Below are 17,868 nucleotides of genomic sequence, written 5' to 3' on the forward strand. Positions count from 1 at the left end.
ATGCTGACTGTGATAAAACTTTACTGTATACAACTTTTGTATTTCAGTTGAGTCAGATTTCCTGAACTCTAAATTTGATTTTACAGATGGCTCGAAGTATGAGAGACACAGTGAGAGTGACGTCGACTCAGATCGCATGGAGGATTTTGATAGAAAATTCCAAGTAATAACAACAAGGCGAAAGAAGGCTGAACAATGTAAGTAACTAGTGTAAGCTGGATAACATACTGTATTATATTTACATAGATTCAACTTAATTTTTCAAGCGATAAATGTCAATCTTGGAAGTCTGCTAGGCCACCAGTTTTAAAAGCTGGTTGTACATTTGGTATACCATAGTAAGTATTAAGAACCATACGCAAAAGTGCAAGTACAAATAAAATATTATGCAGCTCAATTTCTTTGAAGATGAACTTGTTTATATAAAAAAATATTAATCATTTCTAGTAGTATGGTTTGGCTACTAATTTTGAAAATTGATAGCCTTAGGACGAGAATTGATATTCTGTGCACCGTTGGCTATTGTAAATTTCAAGCCCTACGTGACATTTAAGCTTGGTTAGACAGGAAGACACAGTAAATTTCCTGGAACTAACCCCCTCTCGTTGCTCGTTGCAAAAATTAATGATTTATATTTTTCACTGAAGGATACAAATACAGTAAACATAAAAATGTTGAGAATATGTTTGTCTTTAATTTATGACAATGGATTTTTACTTGAGCCCTCTATAGAGGTGATAACAAGTTACTTTGTTTTTACTTATAACTTACTATTTAACAGATACACTACAAAGAAAAACACTACACAAACATTTTAGTAAAATGTACATTCGTTGAAATCAACAATGCAGCAATAGCTGCGGGGGTCGCATATCAATTAACAACCAAGGCACTTGACTGACAGTAGACGTTGATGCACACAACTTCGCCATTACCAGGTGTAGTGTAGCAATATACACAATGTGAAAGCTGCTGATAATTTCAGACCTAAAATTCAGTTAAGGAGAGAGAGTCCTGATTTAAACAAATTGTAAAATTGTATTTCCTGAGTTTCTGCGGCAATGCAAGACTGACCGCTATTTACATTTCTAAATTTTACGACATTCTCTGATTGGTTTTGTTCAAACTAAAGATGGATCATACATGTCAGTTTTTTATTGGATTTGATCGACAACTCATGGATATGCTTGAGCTGATTTAATTTCAATTGACATTTTTATTTTGTGTTACTGATGAATGTCATTTTCTTTTAGAATTTTATACAAAATGGCCACTTGGTGTCCTTTCAAACTTTGATTGATTTTTTTTAATTGAATTCTTGAAGTATTTTTTTTTCATTAAAAACAATTTTAATGTGTTTCATAGGCCATTCATTATCTTATATAATTTTTAATAAAACTAAATTGATAGTTTATTAAAAAATTAAACAAATAATATTCATAATAACCTGTTAATATCACTGATTGAACTCTTTATGTAACCCCTGAAAATGACTAATTAAACCTTTTAATCTGTTAATATCACTGATTGAACTCCTTATGTAACCCAACAGAATGACAAATTAAACCTTCTAATAACCTGTTAATATCACTGATTGAACTCCTCAAGTAACCCCTTAGAATGAAAAATTAAACCTTTTAATCTGTTAATATCACTGATTGAACTCCTTAAGTAACCCAACAGAATGACAAATTAAACCTTATAATAATCTGTTAATATCACTGATTGAACCCATTAAGTAACCCGGCAGAATGACAAATTAAACCTTTTAATCTGTTAATATCACTGATTGAACTCCTTATGTAACCCCTTAGAATGACAAATTAAACCTTCTAATAACTTGTTAATATCACTGATTGAACTCCTCAAGTAACCCCTTAGAATGAAAAATTAAACCTTTTAATCTGTTAATATCACTGATTGAACTCCTTAAGTAACCCAACAGAATGACAAATTAAACCTTATAATAATCTGTTAATATCACTGATTGAACTCCTTAAGTAACCCAGCAGAATGACAAATTAAACCTTTTAATCTGTTAATATCACTGATTGAACTCTATGCACAGATCAGTTGAACGAATTTTGACCACTGGCATCATAGTACAGAATGCAAGATTATTAAACACTATAAGTACAATTGTTTTTATTCTTAAAGTGAACAAGCTTAATGTTAAAGGAAAGATATTTTTCATGTACCTCTAAGTAGTGTGGTACATCTAATGAATGGTTTTAATTAGCAAGTATTTTTAATGACTTTCTTGTTTGATTTTTATTTGATACACCAGCCATACTTAAAAAGTCTCTAATAAAATAGTTTATTTAATAGTTTATAGACTTGTTGGTTTTGTGGTGGTTTATATTTAGTTACTTTTATTATCCGTAATGTTTCATTTTATTTCACTTGTAAACACTGCCTAGTTCTGTTGGTGAGTAAATAAATAAATAAAATACAGTTGTCACTTGAAAAAGTTTGATCAACAAAAATAAGTGAGATTATCATGATTTTCAAAAAAGTCACTGGCTTAAATCAGTTTTTTGATAGACTTGTACTTATTTACATAGTATTATTTAGAAATGTCAGCTTGTCTGGCAACTTTGTGATCTTCTTGCGATTTTTCCTGACTTTATCAATTTTTGTGAGATCTTCCTTGCACTACTTATATACATCATTTTAAAAATGGTGTTAATATTTAGTACTTTTCATTATTTTATTTTCAAGTTATTATATTTTAAATTCATTGTGATTACTGATAATAGACTACTTCTAATGAGACCTTGCCAGCAATTTATAATAAATAGATGAGTGGCCCCAGGGAATTAACGCATCATACGTAACCATAACTGAAATTAAGTGTCATTCTCAGACGATGAACATGTCGATTCAGACGATATTCTTAATGCATTGGATCGCCTACAAGCTCTGTCACTAATGATGCCTGGCAATGAGTCACACCAACTCGATACCATTCTTGATGATTCAGTTGACGATTCGCGTAAGTTGTGATTTGCTTTAACGGTGTTGGATCTTAGCGTGTGTTGATTTTGGATTTGCCTTCTCTTAGTTTTGTGTAGTTCTGCTTTCTAATGTCTACTATTGTAGAATGATACCTGCTGGTTTGTTTGAGATATGCATGTATTTTTTTTGCTGTGTTGTTGAGTTGTAATCTATTACTTTTTTATTTTTACCTACAAAAATATTATTCTTCTATTCTTGTTCTGTAAATATTGTTTTTTTGTTTCTACAACATTAATACTGAATCATCCAAAAATGATACATCCTCTAACTAACGAATAATATTTTTTGAGCTGAATTATTAGAAAAACATGAAAATTATTATAGGATTACAGTATTATCCACATGTATATTATATCCATCATATTGGATTCATAAAGTCACATCATTTATATCTGCAAATGTTTCAAGAACATCTCGCGTGTTATAATCCTTTTATGTCAGACACATGGTGGGCTGTTCTTACTGGAAGGAGATTAAAAATCAATATTACTCTTGACGGGTAATGAATTGTAAACATAATGGACACCTAGATTATTTATTCAAGGTTTCTTTTTAAAATCGTTAACCATTGAATTGGGAGCATTAATAGAAGCACAACAGTCATCTCGTGTGCTTTCGTATTGAATAAATGGAAATCTCAAGTATCTTCTAATGTATGTCTGCAAAATACGTGAGAAAATGTATGGACCTACACACACGTACCTAGAAAGTACCAAGTGTACATAAAGCAGCCTTTTCAATATATATTCTGATAATTACTACACTTATTAGTGCCATATATGTACATGTTTTACACAATATAGTGATAATACCTAGGGGAAGATTCAGGTAATTGAAATGACCACTATCAATTATGTCAACAACTTAATGAGCACTGTCAGTCATTGTCACAATAGGCTCTGTCTCCTTCCAAGACAATTGTAATACTACCAATCTTAGATTCTGTTCATGGTTTTACCTATTGGTGATATTGTAATTTCTCTGAGAGCATTAAAAATACAAATGTAGGTACAGGTACTGTTACATGTATTTGTATTTTCAAATATCTTTTGAATCTGCTAATTTTATAGTATACGGTCTATTAAAATTTACAAAAATCACTGATATTTCATTTAATAAACCCTAGTGACATTTACAATGCTAAAACATTTCTATATTGTCCCTGGTCGTTGAAATAAGTGTAATGAAATCGATTTTCATATGATCCACTAGTAAAAAAAATGCAGAAAAATTCAAAGCACTACAAATTCAGGATATTGTGTTGAATCAAATGTTCCATTATATATGACACAACATATAAAATTGATAAAGGTACTTTATTTGGCAAACAACAGGGGAGCCTGCTGCTGGGATCAATCAAAATACATAGCTTAGATCAAATTCCCCAGCGGGCTCCCAAACGTGAAAGTAGTAGCATTGACGAGCTACTGGTAAGAAAAGTAACAGAAGGTCTGTGATAAATGACAAATGATAAAACTGAGCAACACCAAATTGTTACTGGCTGAGTAAATGAAAATACAAATGTAACAAAACACTGTAAAGTAAAACTCTGTAATAAAAGCTAGACTATAAAAATACAAAACAATAATAAAAGATCAACTTGTTAGTGCTGCAGTAGCTGCAGGTTAATAGGTCAGTCATTAGTACGAATTGAGGGGTAGGATACTGCGGAAGCTGTACCTACTGGTTGTGTTATTTGCAGAGACAGCGGAAGCTGAAACTGCGTGATGTTATGTGTTACTGGTAAAGGCAGCAGAAGCTGCAATTACCGGTAGAAACAGCGGAAGCTGTGATCTACAAATATGGTTGTTAATGTAAATGTTAATAAAATTACAACTGAAATTACATATTGGGGGCAAATGAGGACATGGAAATGTGCGAAAACCCCCAAAATGATGCAATGATGAAAATGTAGTTTTCTTATGGTAAGCATTAACACATCTACAGCTGAAAGCCGCCACAAACAGTCAAAATGAATGTGAAAACTGGTGTCAGCAGGCGATATATGTAAAACCCTTATTTTGTGATCAGTTTAGATTGCAAAATAGGAAAAATAAATGCTTGGTTAATGTGTAATGTTAAGCAGTATTTGTGACATAGATATATAACATCTCGCGTGGTTCACATATTTCTAATTTATTGCATGATCAGGATTGTCAAGTGCCTTCATTATGCATTCAGTGGTTTGTGGATTTCAAATATCCAACCAAAAACTGCTGATTGAAACAGACTGAATATAAATACAAAACATGTGTTGAGTTTTAGATGAGTACCATTTCAAAATGAAATGCAATAATTATCAAGTTCAATGGGGTAATTTATTAAAAGCTGATTTAAAAATGTATATCACTTTTTTAGCTCCGCTGTCGATGAAGTCGAGTGGAGCTTATAGTATTACTGATTGTCCATCGTCGTCGCCGTCACCGTCGCCGTTGTCAACTTTACATTTTCGACTTCTTCTTAAAAACCACAAACTGTATAGCTGTGAAACTTTCTAGGAAGGTACCTTGGGTGGTTCTCTCTCTTCCGAATCCCAACCTGAACCAACCACACCCTAAACCCACCCATACTATTCCAACCTGAACCAACCCCACCCTAAACCCACCCATCCTCTTCAAACCTGAACTAACCCCACCCTAAACCCACCTACCCACTCTATCCCACCCTGAACCAACCCCACCCTGAACCCACCCATCTTATTCCAACCCCGAACGAATGTTTCTTTGAAAATACAAACTCCTATAATAGTTCAATATGCATTTTTACATTCTAAGTACCTTCTTGGACATTTCCACTATATTGCCTGTATTAAGGTAGCGAGACTATTATTTGTGTTGAAAATTACGATTTTCACATTTATTTATTAATTGATGACATGAACCATAAACTTTCATATGATAAAGTCAATATAACATAGAATGTCATGTAAGTTGGTTAAAATATAGATTTTCTGAAGGGAAGCAAGGCAGCCTCAGTAGTGTTTTCCAAAATCAACAACACAGGTTTAATCTGTGTGCCTATAAGTTTCAAAGATAAACTCAAGACAAAGCAATGTTAGGATGTGTTATCAGTAGCTATCTGACACACAATGAGTGTTTCCAAACATTTGAGTGGTTTGTCTCCGCCCCTGTTTGTTTCACAGATTAGTCATTTGCATATGAATGTGTCAGACACAAGGTCACACAGCCACTAAAAAAAAATCATTGATTTTGGTGTTTTCATATGCCGAATTTATCCAATTATAGCTATCCCATTCCTTTATTTTTTTGGTTTCCAATAGCCTTACACATTTGGATGTCCCTACACATGGTAAAACAGACTTTGATGGGAAAACAAATTGATTGTGCCGATAAACAAGCTTGAAAATCTTTGCTGTGACTTCATGGACATTTTCTAGGAGTTTATGTTTTTCAAAATACAAGGTCTTTAACAAAAAATAACGTATACTTATTGTCGTCGGATTAACACCAAATTTTCACAGCTTTAAGGTGACAATGAGAGGAACTTGAATGTGTCCAGACAAACTATTTCATTGATTATTTACCAACGAGTTGTGGTTTGAGTTGGGGGCAATGCGACTAAAACAGTAATTGAAATTCAGGACACTATTTTTTAAAACGCGTTGCTTGAATAAAACTAACCAGACACATTCAATTTACCAGACTATTGAACAACTAGGAAAAGTGAAAAAAATATCGCCAGCATAAATGCGTAATTATTTTTTTTACAGAAAAAGTAATTTTTCACCTTTGATTGAGTAACGCGTCGTAGATTGCAGGGCATGCAAAATACACTTGTGAAAAGCTTGAAGTCTGGCGATTCTAAAAATATATACTTTCCCGGGTCTATTTGTAGTCATTTAGTCACAATTAGAAGATGAAAACAAGTATGCAAATAATAGTCCCGCTACCTTAAAGCAGCTAGCATTAAGTTTAAATTGCTTCTTAGTCATTGCTTTCAGAGCATGCATCACAAACAGCAGACAGGCTGCTAGTTATAGTTTTTGGAAGTGGCCGTCTACATCCAGACAGTGAAGATGACAAACAATTCTTTTTCAATTTGTTTTTATTGTGTTTTTGTAAATTTGTTTATACTAACTTGGTCTTTTTGTTTTGTTTTTTGTTGTTTTAACAACCATAAAAATGTTCCTGTAGTATTTTCTTTATATATTTTATTTCCATTGTTATTCCAGTGTATATAAATTTTTAGCTTATATGTTCTATTGTAGATGTGTTTCTAACAAATACGATATTGATTCAACAATGTGTAAATTTTATACTGATTCAGATAAAAAAAACTAAATGTTTGCCTGATTATAACCATCAACAACAATGTTCAGTCAGTCTTTGCTTGAAATTATACATTTACTTGGTTACAAGAGGGTTTGGAAAATTATCTATTATATGACATGTATTTTTGTGAGATTAAATTGCTATTGCATATTAGTTGCCTTGGGGGTAATATTAGATAATATGATCATCTTGATATTTCATCACTTTCTAAACTAAATGTTTGCCTGATTATAACCATCAACAACAATGTTCAGTCAGTCTTTGCTTGAAATTATACATTTACTTGGTTACAAGAGGGTTTGGAAAATTATCTATTATATGACATGTATTTTTGTGAGATTAAATTGCTATTGCATATTAGTTGCCTTGGGGGTAATATTAGATAATATGATCATCTTGATATTTCATCACTTTCTGACATTTAAAATGAATGAGTTAAGCTATATATATATATATATATATATATATATATATATATATATATATATATATATACATATATATATATATATACCATACATTTTTGTATCCATATGCATGAATCTGTTGTATATTTTGATTGGTTGCTTGGCAACCATGCAAGTTCCAATGTCAATCTGGTTTACATCATTAGCACTAGAAAACACCAGTCATTCATAACCTGTTGGGTAACCACCACCCACCCTAAACCCACCAATCCTATTCCAACCTGAACCAACCCCACCCTAAACCCACCCATCCTATTCCAACCTGAACCAACCCCACCCTAAACCCACCCATCCTATTCCAACCTGAACCAACCCCCACCCTAAACCCACCCATCCTATTCCAACCTGAACCAACCCCCACCCTAAACCCACCCATCCTATTCCAACCTGAACCAAACCCACCTACCCACCCTATCCCAACCTGAACCAACCCCCACCCTAAACCCACCCATCCTATTCCAACCTGAACCAAACCCACCTACCCACCCTATCCCAACCTGAACCAACCCCACCCTAAACCCACCCATACTATTTCAACCTGAACCAAACCCACCCTAAACCCACCCATCTTATTCCAACCTGAACCAAACCCACCCTAAACCCACCCATCTTATTCCAACCCCGAACGAATAGTAAAAATAGTTCAATTTACATTTTTACATTCTAAGTGCCTTCGTGGACATTTCCACTTTATTGCCTGTTTTCTGTATCATGTCTATTTCTAGTCCATGTTGTGCATAGTTTCTTATTTCTTACACACCAGTACAAAATTAACTTTACCACGTCCCTCCAAATTAAATGATGTACTTTTCTAGTCCCTTCATTTTAATAATTTAAAGTGTTTTCTTTCAAAGATTTGGTATTTTTTAATAGGTTAGACAGACAAGTTTTGTTGTGAAACTCTATTTTAACTTTCTTTGTTCTAAATAATCTTATCACTCAGACACTTTATTTACAGTGAATCAGAGCATGGAATGGTGATATAACACTTATTTCAAGTATTCTTTAATTTCACACACAGCACCTTTAACAGATGTTAGTGCACTGAGAACTACTTCCAAAGCAAAAACTCCAACCAAGAAAACCACAAGAAAAACATCTCCATCCAAGAAACCATTAGCCAGTAAAAGTGTTGAAAAGATGACTACCCCAAGGTAAGTTCCAGGAGACCCTCATTTTTTCAAATGAATCATGCTTTAAAACTTGTCTGTCTTCTAATGTTTCTAGTTCCTGATGGATTCCATTCTATCCATTTTCTCTGTTGACTTTCCATCGTTATATTCTGTGAGACTGCTTTAAAGTGTGTAAATGTGTTGTGTAAATTGTGCGTTTCTAGTACTGTATGGTGTGTGATGTCATGTGACCTAGTATGGTGAATGTATTTACTGTATTACAGCTGTTACATTGTTAACCTGTTGCTAAGCAACCAGTTCCGATCCATGTTGTTTTTTCATCATTATAATTATCAGTTGCTATCATTTCATTTTATCTCATACTGTCTTTTTTTTCGGGGAATGCAGAATATTGTCAAGATTATATCTACATTTTGATATAATTTGTATTTCTACACTACCAGTATATTATATATACACTTGTATTTATATACATGTATGTATGTATGTTCAGAATGAACATTTAAAATTCTGGTTCAAGTCTTCCCTAAACTCAATTATTTACCTGTGTTAAGGTGTGTTCCTGACACTAATCATTAAATACTTTCACCAACATATTGCAATCCTTCCCGAATATTATATTTTTTTAAAATAATGCCATTTTAAGACTTGTCTAAATTTCTGCATTATATCCCATATATGTAAATCCTCATCACCTATAGGTAAGTTATATATTTTTGTTGTTGTCATGGTTACAAATGTTGATATTATCTGAGTAAATAATCTGTGATAAAAAATAACGGTAAACAAATGTCTCTTGTTATCTTGAAATTTCAAGCAAAAATCTCAAATCTCTGTTTTGTTATGACATTGCAAACTACAGTAACAACCTGGACGATGTTAATTATTTCACTTGTAAAGTTAAAACCAATTACAGAAGTGTATGGACAGGACAGGACAAGATCACTGGTAGTGTTAGTGGTTGTTGTGTCACACTCATGTTTTAAAATCAACAATTTGTTTTTGACTGCCCTCTAGTGTCGAAATAGAATTTGTCTGAAATATCATGTGTTAACTGTAATCCATTTGTACTTAAATTTACAGTTGTTAGTAGCGAAGTCTGTTTATTATTCTCTTTAATCATTTAATCATTTTTGTCCAAAAGATTAATTTAAAATTAATAACAAGTCAACATGAAATGCGACAGGAGTTCCTGTTTGCTAAGTTTTAGAATGATACAAGAGGGCTCACATTTAAACCAATCTCTTGGAGCCTGAAAGGGTTACCAGTTTGGAAGGCTGGTAACCAAATGGTTGTATTGGATAATCTGGTACTTGTAGTCATATAAAAAAAAAACTGTGAGTATAAATAAATAATTGTCATTGCTAATTTTGTGTTGCACACCCATGATTTTTGGAGACGATTGATATTGATAGGTTTGTCATATCCAAATAATATGTAAATGATTTTATTTGAGATGGAGTTTGAAAGAGCAATGAATGTGGATCCAATGTGACATTCAACATTCTATGTAAAAAAAACTATTTATTAGTTTATAGCTGGCCTTTAATATTAATAATCTAGATTTAAAACAAAATTGTCATCTTATCTCAGTGCATGTCAATTTGTCTCAAAACTCATGCAGTATATTGTTGTTAAAGCAAATACGAAATATATTGAAATGAAATGATTATGAAAAAATACATTTTTTATGAGAATGTACTTTGTCATCTTTTATCTAAAGTTAATGCATTGAAAGGTGAATTATTTGGTTGCCCCGGGAGATCAGATAACTGATCAAACAAATTAAATGGAATGATGGCCTAAAAAGCTAATATATTAATCTAACTGGTGTCTTTTCTACATATGTCAATTGTCAGTTGTCATGGTAATTAAGTATTGTTTTTTTGAAAACTATGTGTGCACTGAAAATAATGATTACCTGTATTCAGTTGTTTGTCTTGAGTACAACTTGGTTTCACTTCTGTGATTGAAATGGTTGTTGTTTCTTAGAAGACAACATTTTGTTCATTATTAAAATGTACATTAAGTGCATAGTCTAATCTTGGAAGCACCAATAGTGTGAAATCTTGCCACAACTCTGCCACAATCTCTGTCTGCTATTGTGAAATTGAGAAGACATTATATTTAATATTTTATAGACAAGTTTTTATTTTACTCTGAGCACATGCAAAAATATTTGTATAAGTAGCGTTTATTTATATTAGACCCCTCAGCCCAACCTAAAATATGTGTATAGTAGAGATGAGTATGCTAAACCCCTCAGTACATGAAAAATATGTGTATAGTAGCGTTGATTATACTAGACCCCTTAGCACATGCATAAATATGTGTATAGTAGTATTTATTTATACTAGACCCTTCAGCACTTCCTAAATTATGTGTATAATAGCGTTGATTATACTAGACCCCTCAGCACATGCATAAATATGTGTATAATAGCGTTGATTATACTAGACCCTTTAGCACATGCATAAATATGTGTATAATAGTATTTATTATTTATATTAGACCCTTCAGCACATGCAAAAATATGTGTATAATAGCGTTGATTATACTAGACCCCTTAGCACATGCAAAAATATGTGTATAGTAGTATTTATTTATACTAGACCCCTCAGCACATGCAAAAATATGTGTATTGTAGCGTTGAATACACTAGACCCCTTAGCACATGCATAAATATGTGTATAGTAGCGATGAGTATGCTAAACCCCTCAGCACATGCAAAAATATGTGTATAGTAGTATTTATTTATTTATATTAGACCCCTTAGCACATGCATAAATATGTGTATAATAGTATTTATTAGTCCCCGTTCGGACGAAGTCCAAAAACGGGGACTTATAATTCGGTCTCCGTGTGTCCGTGCGTCCGTGCGTCCGTCCGGAGTCATATCTCAGAATCCCTTGGACCGATTCTGTTCATTCTTTGCATGTCCCTAGTACTTTATGTGGGACATATGCACATGCAGTGGTTTAGCGATTCGATTCAAAATGGCCGACTGGCAGCCATCTTGTTTTTTGAAAATGTTGTATTTTGGACATGCTTTGTCAGTTTTCATTCAAACTTGGTACATAGATTATACATGTTAGGATACATGTCCATGATGATTTATTTCACGATTGGATCAAAGATGGCCGACTGGCAGCCATCTTGTTTTTTGAAATGTCGTATTTTGGACATGCTTTGTCAGTTTTCATTCAAATTTAGTACATAGTTCATACATATTAGGATACATGTCCCCGACCGTCCGTGAGTTCCTGAGTTTGTCTGTCCGACCGTCTGTGTGTCCGTCTGTCAGTGTGTCAGTCTATCCAACGTCATATTTCAGAATCCTGTGGACCGATTCCGTTCATTCTTTGCATGTGCCTAGTACCTTATGTGGGACATATGCACATGCAGTGGTTTAGCGATTCAATTCAAAATGGCCGACTGGCAGCCATTTTGTTTTTTGAAAATGTTGTATTTTGGACATGCTTTGTCAGTTGTCATTCAAACTTGGTACATAGATTATACATGTTAGGATACATGTCCATGACGATTTATTTTGCAATTGGATCAAAGATGGTCGACTGGCAGGCATCTTGTTTTTGTTTTTTTATGCAGTATCTTGGAGGTGCTCTGTCAGTTTTCATTCAAATTTGGCACATACATGTACTTTATACATGTTAGGATGCATGTCCATGACAATTCATTTCAAAATCTGGTCAAGGATGGCCGATTGACAGCCATCTGACTTTTTGGCCTTAATACTATATTTCCACAATTTATGTACCATTTTCATTCGTATTTGGCACATACATCATACATATCTGTGTGTTTCATAATCAGATCAAAGATGGCTGAATAACGACTGTTTTTATTTTGGCCATATTACTATGACACGAAACACGTGTTTTGATGTAAATAAACAATCTGTTGTATACGCCACTTGGAACTCAAGTTTCAAGGACATGCTCGCGACAACCCCTCCGCTTTAATATGACGAGCACAAAGAGAACTTAATGGGGACTGTGTCATTTTCAATGACTTGTTTATACTAGACCCTTCAGCACATGCAAAAATATGTGTATAGTAGCGTTGAATACACTAGACCCCTTAGCACATGCATAAATATGTGTATAGTAGCGATGAGTATGCTAAACCCCTCAGCACATGCAAAAATATGTGTATAGTAGTATTTATTTATTTATATTAGACCCTTCAGCACATGCAAAAATATGTGTATAATAGCGTTGATTAAACTAGACCCCTTAGCACATGCATAAATATGTGTATAGTAGTATTTATTTATACTAGACCCCTCAGCACATGCAAAAATATGTGTATAGTAGCGTTGAATACACTAGACCCCTTAGCACATGCATAAATATGTGTATAGTAGCGATGAGTATGCTAAACCCTTCAGCACATGCAAAAATATGTGTATAGTAGCGTTGATTATACTAGACCCCTTAGCACATGCATAAATATGTGTATAGTAGTATTTATTTATACTAGACCCTTCAGCACATGCAAAAATATGTGTATAGTAGCGTTGAATACACTAGACCCCTTAGCACATGCATAAATATGTGTATAGTAGCGATGAGTATGCTAAACCCCTCAGCACATGCAAAGATATGTGTATAGTAGTATTTATTTATTTATACTAGACCCTTCAGCACTTCCTAAATTATGTGTATAATAGCGTTGATTATACTAGACCCCTTAGCACATGCATAAATATGTGTATAGTAGTATTTATTTATACTAGACCCCTCAGCACATGCATAAATATGTGTATAGTAGCGTTGATTATACTAGACCCTTCAGCACATGCAAAAATATGTGTATAGTAGTATTTATTTATACAAGACCCTTCAGCACATGCAAAAATATGTGTATAGTAGCGTTGATTATACTAGACCCTTCAGCACATGCAAAAATATGTGTATAGTAGTATTTATTTATACAAGACCCTTCAGCACATGCATAAATATGTGTATAGTAGCGTTGATTATACTAGACCCTTCAGCACATGCAAAAATATGTGTATAGTAGTATTTATTTATACTAGACCCCTCAGCACATGCATAAATATGTGTATAGTAGCGTTGATTATACTAGACCCTTCAGCACATGCAAAAATATGTGTATAGTAGTATTTATTTATACAAGACCCTTCAGCACATGCATAAATATGTGTATAGTAGCGTTGATTATACTAGACCCTTCAGCACATGCAAAAATATGTGTATAGTAGTATTTATTTATACAAGACCCTTCAGCACATGCATAAATATGTGTATAGTAGCGTTGATTATACTAGACCCTTCAGCACATGCAAAAATATGTGTATAGTAGTATTTATTTATACAAGACCCTTCAGCACATGCATAAATATGTGTATAGTAGTATTTATTTATACTAGACCCCTCAGCACATGCATAAATATGTGTATAGTAGCGTTGATTATACTAGACCCTTCAGCACATGCAAAAATATGTGTATAGTAGTATTTATTTATACAAGACCCTTCAGCACATGCATAAATATGTGTATAGTAGCGTTGATTATACTAGACCCCTTAGCACATGCAAAAATATGTGTATAGTAGTATTTATTTATACAAGACCCTTCAGCACATGCATAAATATGTGTATAGTAGCGTTGATTATACTAGACCCTTCAGCACATGCATAAATATGTGTATAGTAGCGTTGATTATACTAGACCCTTCAGCACATGCAAAAATATGTGTATAGTAGTATTTATTTATACAAGACCCTTCAGCACATGCATAAATATGTGTATAGTAGTATTTATTTATACTAGACCCCTCAGCACATGCATAAATATGTGTATAGTAGCGTTGATTATACTAGACCCTTCAGCACATGCAAAAATATGTGTATAGTAGTATTTATTTATACAAGACCCTTCAGCACATGCAAAAATATGTGTATAGTAGCGTTGATTATACTAGACCCCTTAGCACATGCAAAAATATGTGTATAATAGTGTTGAATACACTAGACCCCTCGGTACATGCAAAAATATGTGTATAGTAGTATTTATTTATACAAGACCCTTCAGCACATGCAAAAATATGTGTATAGTAGCGTTGATTATACTAGACCCCTTAGCACATGCAAAAATATGTGTATAATAGTGTTGAATACACTAGACCCCTCGGTACATGCAAAAATATGTGTATAGTAGTATTTATTTATACTAGACCCTTCAGCATATGCAAAAATATGTGTATAATAGCATTGATTATACTAGACCCCTTAGCACATGCAAAAATATGTGTATAGTAGCGTTGAATACACTAGACTCCTCAGTACATGCAAAAATATGTGTATAGTAGTATTTATTTTTACTAGACTCTTCAGCACATGCAAAAATATGTGTATAGTAGCGTTGAATACACTAGACCCTTCAGCACATGCAAAAATATGTGTATAGTAGCATTGATTATACTAGACCCCTCAGTACATACAAAAATATGTGTATAGTAGTATTTATTTATACTAGACCCTTCAGCACATGCAAAAATATGTGTATAGTAGCGTTGAATACACTAGACCCCTTAGCACATGCAAAAATATGTGTATAGTAGCGTTGAATACACTAGACCCCTCAGTACATGCAAAAATATGTGTATAGTAGTATTTATTTTTACTAGACTCTTCAGCACATGCAAAAATATGTGTATAGTAGCGTTGAATACACTAGACCCTTCAGCACATGCAAAAATATGTGTATAGTAGCATTGATTATACTAGACCCCTTAGCACATGCAAAAATATGTGTATAGTAGTATTTATTTATACTAGACCCTTCAGCACATGCAAAAATATGTGTATAATAGCATTGATTATACTAGACCCCTTAGCACATGCAAAAATATGTGTATAGTAGCGTTGAATACACTAGACCCTTCAGCACATGCAAAAATATGTGTATAGTAGCGTTGAATACACTAGACCCTTCAGCACATGCAAAAATATGTGTATAATAGCGTTGATAATACTAGACCCCTTAGCACATGCAAAAATATGTGTATAGTAGTATTTATTTATACTAGACCCTTCAGCACATGCAAAAATATGTGTATAATAGCGTTGATTATACTAGACCCCTCAGCACGTGCAAAAATATGTGTATAGTAGCGTTGATTATACTAGACCCCTTAGCACATGCAAAAATATGTGTATAGTAGCGTTGAATACACTAGACCCTTCAGCACATGCAAAAATATGTGTATAATAGCTTTGATAATACTAGACCCCTTAGCACATGCAAAAATATGTGTATAGTAGTATTTATTTATACAAGACCCTTCAGCACATGCAAAAATATGTGTATAATAGCTTTGATAATACTAGACCCCTTAGCACATGCAAAAATATGTGTATAGTAGTATTTATTTATACTAGACCCTTCAGCACATGCAAAAATATGTGTATAATAGCGTTGATTATACTAGACCCCCCAGCACATGCACAAATATGTGTATAGTAGCGTTGATTACACTAGACCCCTCAGCACATCCTATATTATGTGATTATACTAAACCCCTCAGCACATCCTAAAATATGTGTATAGTAGCGTTGATTACACTAGACCCCTTAACACTTCCTAAATTATGTGTATAGTAGCGTTGATTATACTAGACCCCTCAGCACATCCTAAAATACGTGTATAGTAGTGTTGATTATATTAGACCACTCAGCACATCCTAAAATATTTGTATAGTGTTTATTATACCAGACCCCCCAGTAAATTGTAAATACAACAAGCATGTGACTACAAATACATGTAATAAATCTTGACATGAAAAGAACTATGTAGTGAATAGAAAATCTAATTAATTGAGTTGAAAATATTAAAATTTAACCAAAAACTGTAATTAGAATTGTTCTTCTTTCAAATATTTTACTACAGCTTTGATAGATGACCTGACGGTAAACACTTTATGTATGCTGGATGTTAAACTAAGGAAATATTTTGTGGGATTATTTCTTGTATAGATTCTAATACTATGTTAATAAAGTTATCAAGCATGGTGTCGTATTTCATTCCATTATTTCAGTTCACCCTTTATAACTGTCAAACACACCTGTCATTATTGTGTGTAATAGCTTTTCTCAACAAGGGAGTTTTCTCTCCCAGGTATAGATAGCACCAGGACTGGTCTATTAAATTATAAAAAAAAAATCTGATTCAGTCTAAATTGAGCTTGATTAAGTTATAATTATCTTGTGTAATTGATAAATTAATCGTAGCATGTAAAATATGACAATTTTGAATCTGGCTGGAAGGAGTCTATTAATTTGAAACAGTTTGATAGAAATATAGTTTGCCATCCTCTGAGAATGGTTCCATCCCACCTTAGGTGAAAGAAATATAGTTTACCATCCTCTGAGAATGGTTCCATCCCACCTTAGGTGAAAGAAATATAGTTTACCATCCTCTGAGAATGGTTCCATCCCACCTTAGGCAGTTTTTTTATTAAATAGTATTTACACCTCAAATACATCAAGTTTCAAGTATTTTATCAATTTCTGCATTTATTATTAAAATTTTACTCGTGCTTAGTCTGGGGGAAGTCTGAGATGTGGATTGAATGCAAATATTAATTTATGTTTATAAACGGAGGAGCTTGATTGGTGCTCTGTAATGTACAATATGCTAGTCAATACAAACCCGAGTCATTATCGGGAACTTGCGTCAACAGCATAGACACAGGTGATGGTTTTCATCTTGCCTATCCGTCAACAGCATAGACACATGTGCAAGTTCATTTCAATTCCAAATTGGTTATCTCCACTTTTTGTAAAAAGAAAAGAAATTGATTTCTTTTGATGTGTACATGTTGATCTCAGAATGTATACTACACAGAATCCTTCTACAAGGTATCATTTACGGCGCCGACGTTATTATATGAGGTATGTGCAGTAATTG

At 33.3% G+C, this 17,868-nt stretch overlaps 1 protein-coding gene across 4 annotated transcripts in view; it reads left to right on the forward strand.

The window, feature by feature from the left end:
• The window catches only part of LOC100376122 (uncharacterized), a 173,846-nt gene that overhangs the window by 109,196 nt on the left and 46,782 nt on the right, over window positions 1-17,868 (forward strand). For all 4 annotated transcript variants that reach the window (XM_085491375.1, XM_085491373.1, XM_085491374.1 and 1 more), the window contains exons 9-11: window positions 87-197; window positions 2,867-2,995; window positions 8,799-8,931. In XM_085491375.1, the coding sequence (XP_085347501.1) occupies window positions 87-197; window positions 2,867-2,995; window positions 8,799-8,931 (373 nt within the window). The remainder of the gene's footprint in view (window positions 1-86; window positions 198-2,866; window positions 2,996-8,798; window positions 8,932-17,868) is intronic.

Source organism: Saccoglossus kowalevskii, chromosome 16 (assembly GCF_978046115.1).
Source record: "Saccoglossus kowalevskii chromosome 16, keSacKowa6.1, whole genome shotgun sequence".
NCBI lineage: Eukaryota > Metazoa > Hemichordata > Enteropneusta > Harrimaniidae > Saccoglossus > Saccoglossus kowalevskii.